The following is a 6,000-nucleotide window of genomic DNA, read 5'->3' on the forward strand; positions in this document are numbered from 1 at the left end:
CCTATTGAAGACAATAATAAGACTCCCACTGCCTTTATGGATGCAAGCCTGGTGATAAGGTTGTCTTCATTTTATCTCTGGCATCATATGAAGTTGTAGGCTCCACAGTGTTAATGCTTCAAAAAAAACAAAAAAAAAAAAAGTCCTGTCACCAGTTTAGAGCTCTGCTTGGAGTGCAAGCTGCTCTCTTTCCTAGGCCAAATGTCTTTTGACTTCAGCTGGAGGAAAGCCAGAGGAGGGACCAGCAACAGTTTACTTTCCAGGATATGTTAAACCTCATTAACCACCACCCCAAAAAATAATCTGTATTATTTCAAAGACCACACAGGCAAATTAGCCTCTAGTTATCATATGTTAATAGTGTAACATAATAGTTCCATTAAAATAAATGTAGAAATCTATGTAATGACTTAGTAGCTTGTAGAAAGGCTTAAATCAATATTGCATAAAAGCTATGTGGCCAAATACCTGCATGTTTCAGGCAGGGAACTGAAGACAAGGCACACCAAATGAAGGTCTGTCACCTTCTTTCTCTTACCTGCAGAATCTCCAAATCCACTGCAAAATCATTGCAGTTGGTGAAGACCTGGATTTTTGTGAAATGTTACTCTGAAAGATGGCACAGAGGACCATACTTTCATGTGGTAGGCTGCCTATGAAAGGGCTGGGAAAAAGTAGCCCATTGCTTTACTGACGAGTTCTTAAAAAAACCACCACCTCTCAATAGGTAGACATTAAAAAATGAGAACAATGTTCTATTTTAAGCTTTTGAGAACTCAACAGGTAATCTTATTTATAGGACAAGAAAAGAAATGTGACTAGTTGCATGTACAGTGAAACTCAAGAAACTTCACTGAGGGTAGTTCTAGTAAGCATGTAACTTTCTTTTGCATTACAATACGTAATTTTTTCAGAATCATGAGGATCTGATTAATGCTCTTAATAGGAGTCTGTCTCATAAGTAACTTTATGGAAAAAAACCAAAACTTTTTTACTATATAGAAAACTCAAATGTGAAGCAGTAATGGATGAATGTGAGGAGACTGGTGGAAGCCAAGGCCATGGAGCTGGATGTTCTTGTGTGCAGAGGTGTGGTGCTTTTTGTGATTTGTTTAAAAAAAAAAAACCTTTGTACTTTAAAAGTTTGTTTTTAAGCTGTTAACATCTTGCACTACTTGCATATAAGGGGCTTTTTTGTTTGCACCAAAGAAATATGAAGATGTTATTGTTACATGTTCAGAATAAATACAGAAAAAATGCTTCTGCCTCCTTGGAGACTCAGCTTTAACTGGGCTATTAAAGGAAATGAGGCTGCTGGAATCTCAGAGTAGGACTCCAGCTGGCCCTTGGAAGCCAAGTGTGTGTGGCAGATGATGGGGGCACAAGGTAGCCTCCTGGCCTGTGCACACCTGTGTGAGTCCCAGGAATGACAGGTGTGCTGGTCTGCTGGGACAGAGCAAAAAGCTGAATAAGGGTTTGTACTACTTGTGCAAATACTTAATTGGGATAAGTTTTAAACATATGTATTGCATGAGCATTGTGGAGCCCTGGTGATAAAGTAAACTATCAAGCTGGGCTTGAACAACCGGACAACCTAAGGGGGCAATGGCCACAAGGAGTTTTAACTGTAAACTGAAGTCATTGCTTTACAAACTTGGAAGTGCAAAGGCTGGTAACGAAGAGAATAAGCTAAACATTCAAATTGGTGTCAGTTTCAGTACAAAATCCTAGCTGTCCTAAAGTCAATGGCCAAAATCAAACCATTACTAGGACTTAATTCTAAATACTTCTCTGAAGCACTCTGCTTGCCCTATAATCACAGGCAGAATGTCCCTGGTCACTAGGATGTGTGGGATATGGCATTTCCCTGAACAAGGTGGTGACTCAGTCCTACACTATAACCCCTCAGCTTCTGTGCCTGCAACAGTGACTGACAGCATGACTACTGAACACCCACATACACTGCAGTATCTCTCTGTGCATATGGCATAGTACAGAAAAAAGACCAAATGAAACCTAGCAGAAATGTATCTTTCAGAATAGGATGGGAGATACAAACAGCAAGTAGTTCTTTAATGCAGAATAAAAATTATTGCAACTGGTTAAGACAAAAACACCAAGTTTTCAGTCTCTTCCAATTTTATTCTACTGCATAGGCATCTGCCATGTATGGTCAAAATACCAGATTTTTCTCTTAGTACAAAGAAGGAATAGAAAAGAGGAAAGGAGACTAATGAACATCAACTCTTGGCAGCTAGCAAGTGATGACATGAAAAGCACTTATGGCAATCTCTAAGCATAGTTACTTTTAATTTATTTAAAAGAAAATCCTATTCAGAACAGTTGTTGGCAGGAGCTATATTATATTATTTGGTCTATAAATGTAATGTTTGTACCTTGTGCTTCATGCACTGCTTTGAATATTTGGATGAAAAAGTATAGCTGTTGGTAGTCTGTTAGTAAGTTCAGCCTAATGGAGCTTTAGGAATACAAGAAGCTCTATGACCTGTTGGTGGTCTTATTTCATTATCTAGATATCAAGTAAGAAAATACAAAGCAAGATATCAAGAGTAAATAACCCCTAATATTCAAAACTTAATTGGATTTAAGACCGCTAGAAAATCCTGTTCTGCTCAGAGACTAGACAACACCTATTTGTCTCACGACTTCCTGCTGTTGCTCATCACTGCTCTATTGATAGGACGGTTGAAATATTTCACAAAATATCTGGCATGTTTTTCCTGTAGTAGTTAAAATATTGTTTGGTGTTGAAACTTTTCTTTTTGGGGATGGGGGCAGGTGCCAGCTGTGATGAAGGACATGCCTAAACTGGACAGATTATGGTGAAAAGATTTTCTCGAAGATCTTGTAATATAACGCAGTAACTGTTCTAGTGATCATAATAAATGAAAATAGAAAATTTCAGACAACAGTCCAATTGTGCTTACTTATGTCAGATGCCAGTTAAACGGTTTCACGGAAGCTGCCTGTGACTTCCATCATGGGAAGCTGGAGGTCAAACGGGTCCCTTCTGCACCTAGCGTCAGTGATCACCCAGTGTCTGTCAGGTGCCAGCCGTGTGTGATACCACTGCAGCTCTGCTGAGGGCAGGGTAACACCACCGCTGGCCGAAGAAGAGTTGGAGACCAAGAGGTGTGCATGGGGAAAGAGGTGGCCTTGAGCTGGGAGCAGCTCTCTGTGGACTGGCACTGGGACGCACGCTGTGCTGGCAGAGCAAACCTACCTCTGTGTATGCTGGATTTCAGTTTATTGTCCCCATTTACTGTTTGTGCAGGACAGCCTTTGATTAGGGCACATCAGTGGTGGTTAGTTTGGCGTAGAACACAGGAATGTGGAGATTTGGAAATGGCAAGGGAGTTTTTTTTCCTCTTCTGTCTCATCTAAGAACTATGCTGGCTGCAGCAGTTAGACAGCAGCATTTTTATGTTTTTTGGTGACAAGTTAGGACATGAAAACAAAAGCCTAGCGGCCCGAGGGCCCTGCGTGCCGACCTCTGAAGGGAGTCTCCCCATCTGCACAAGGGTGGCTGCTGTGGTCCTGGAGCGGCAGCGAAATAACCCTGACCAAATCCGAAAAACTTTGCCGCCTCTGGATGTAAAGCACAACGCCTCGCACTCGCCCACACCGCGAATTTAGCCGGCCGTCACGCCGTGGTCGAACGCAACTCCGCGGGGCAGAGCGGGCCGGGCCCGGCGGGACCCTCCCGCTGCCGCGGGGCGCCTCTGCCCGAGCAGCCGCCGAGGGGCCGGTTACGGTCCCCGCTCCTGCCCGCAGCCGGCGCTGGCCCGGGGCGGCAGGGAGCCGCTGGCCAGCCGCGGGAGGGCGGCGAGCTCTCCTCAGCGCCCAGCCTCGCAGCCCTGCGCTGGGCTGCCTCGGGGGGAGGCAGGCCGCCCCCGCCCGCCCGCCCGCCCGCCCGCCCGCCGCGGGGCCAGGCGGCACCCCCTTACCTGCGGGTGAGACTAGCTCGCCTTCGCTGAGCTCCCCTGAGTCCGAGTCCATGCTGCAGGTACCAGCGGGGGAAGGGGCACCAAGGGGCGGCTCGGGGCGGGCGGCCCGCAGCAGGAGGGGTGCCCGGAGCCGGGGAGCGGGAGCCGGGAGAGAGCGGCGAGCAGCGCTTGCTGCCTCCTCCTCCTCTCCCAGCCCGGGCGCCGGGTCCGCGCCGCTGCTTGCAGCCACCTCGCTTAGTGCCATTGGCTGCAAAGGAGGAGCGGGGCCGGGCGGGCCCGAGGGGGCGGGGGCGCGGCGGCGGAGCGCTGCCGTCCCCCAGCCTGTTACACAAGGTCGCCTCGCAGCCGGCTCCACCGCCCTGGGAGTGCGCTGTTTGGTAAATGAAGGCTATGTTGGAAGATTGTTTTGAACTCTGAGTCTGAAGTCTTTATTGCTTGAGCTTTGCAGGCTTTGCCTGTGTCCTACAGGCTACAACAGTCCTGAGCTACCCCTTAATTCAGATGGCTGAGGACGCTTGTTCTGCTCTGAGGTTAGCTAGGTCTGTCTTTCCCTTTGCTTTTACCCCTGCCTCCTTTTTCTTGCTGTTACAGGCCAAAGATGACTTGACTTCCAGCACAAAAATCCCAGGGAAGTAGTAGCAAGTGTACTTTTCTAACTGGGAACCAAATTTAATCTTGATACAGACCTCATAGATTTATCTCATCCATAGACATATCTTCTTCTTATATCTTCTCATCCGAGAAGCCAGCCAGCACCTTGAACGCTTACCTGCAGATTACTGCAGTCTTCAGCCAGAGGTTTACACCTGTAGCTGTAGATCACAGGTATCTGTTTCTTTACTCTGTAACTCTTTTCCCCCAAAACCATGCAGATCCTCGTTGCTGGAGAAGGCAACGCCTGGACACTGCTTTGAAGCTGCATATATGAAGTTACCTATTGTCATTGGACTATGCCCAATACCCTTGACAAATGTGAAGACTTTCTCCGTTAGGCATATACTGTGACATCTAAAAAAAGACAACCCAAACCAAAAAGGGCTCTTTCTACAAACTCAGAGGGCGTTGTTGAATTCCCTTATCCTGTGCAATGCTGAGTGTAAGAACTAGAACTACAATAGTAAAAATGAAGCCAGAGCTTGCCTTATATTTTAGGGTGTATCCTAGCATGCTCCCCTGCCTTCAAATCCGGTTGAGCCTGAAAAGATAGAAGACCTCAAGCATTCTGGCTCTGGAATACATGCATTGATATGTCGAAGTTAGATACACAAATCTTCAGCCTCTGGAGTGAAAAGTTATTTCTTAAGTAGTTTGGCACGTTGCTGTCATACCCAAGGCCTGTCGTGTTAAGGCACTTTTGGGTTTTTTTTCTGCGAAAACAAGCTCTGACTTTGGTTTGTAATTGCTTTCATTAAAGTTAAAATGGCATTCCAGATACTGCTGGTTATAACCCCATAAATTAGTATCATATAAGGAAAAGCATCTAAATTTAAGTGATTCTTGGATTCTATTGTGAGGCACTAATGCAAAATCTGAATGCAGAAATGGAAAATCTACAAGTGTGGTATAAACAATGTAGCAACAGAAAAATGCCAAGATAATCCCAGATACCCCACCAAGACCAGAATCTGAGAGCTGGGAAGAATTTAGTCTCTCTCTGTCTCTTTTTTTAAAATTTGTTTTTGTTTGCTTTTTATCAGTGTAGATGCAACTTAAAAACCTCCCCAAAAAGAATATAACAGTTTAATAGAGTAAGTTTGTATCTGAGTGTAATTAATTCATTTTCTGGACTGTCTTTAATTGCTTGAAACTTGAATGGTGATTTTTAACCTGGACAAGTTCTGACTTTGTAATGGCAATCACTGAATTAGGTAAGCAAAAACCAAAATGTTTTTTGCAGGGACATGTGTACAGCAGAACTCTTCCTGATCCCCCAGCGGCAAAGGGGGCTGCATGGTATAGTGTATTCTGGGTCATGTAATGAGCTGGTACAGTGCAGCTGTGTGTGCACTTCCAAGGTATTCTAGGCACTGGC

The 6,000-nt window shown here is 45.2% G+C and overlaps 1 protein-coding gene across 1 annotated transcript in view; it reads right to left on the reverse strand.

Moving 5' to 3' along the window:
- TNFAIP8L3 (TNF alpha induced protein 8 like 3) overlaps window positions 1–4,227 on the reverse strand; it is a 50,356-nt gene extending 46,129 nt beyond the window's left edge. Inside the window, exon 1 of the mRNA XM_075100375.1 lies at window positions 3,969–4,227. Coding sequence (XP_074956476.1) covers window positions 3,969–4,212 — 244 coding nt within the window. The 5' untranslated portion in view covers window positions 4,213–4,227. The remainder of the gene's footprint in view (window positions 1–3,968) is intronic.
- Between the last annotated feature and the right edge of the window lie 1,773 nt (window positions 4,228–6,000).

The sequence above is a fragment of the Phalacrocorax aristotelis genome, chromosome 7 (assembly GCF_949628215.1).
Source record: "Phalacrocorax aristotelis chromosome 7, bGulAri2.1, whole genome shotgun sequence".
In the NCBI taxonomy this organism is placed as follows: Eukaryota; Metazoa; Chordata; class Aves; order Suliformes; family Phalacrocoracidae; genus Phalacrocorax; species Phalacrocorax aristotelis.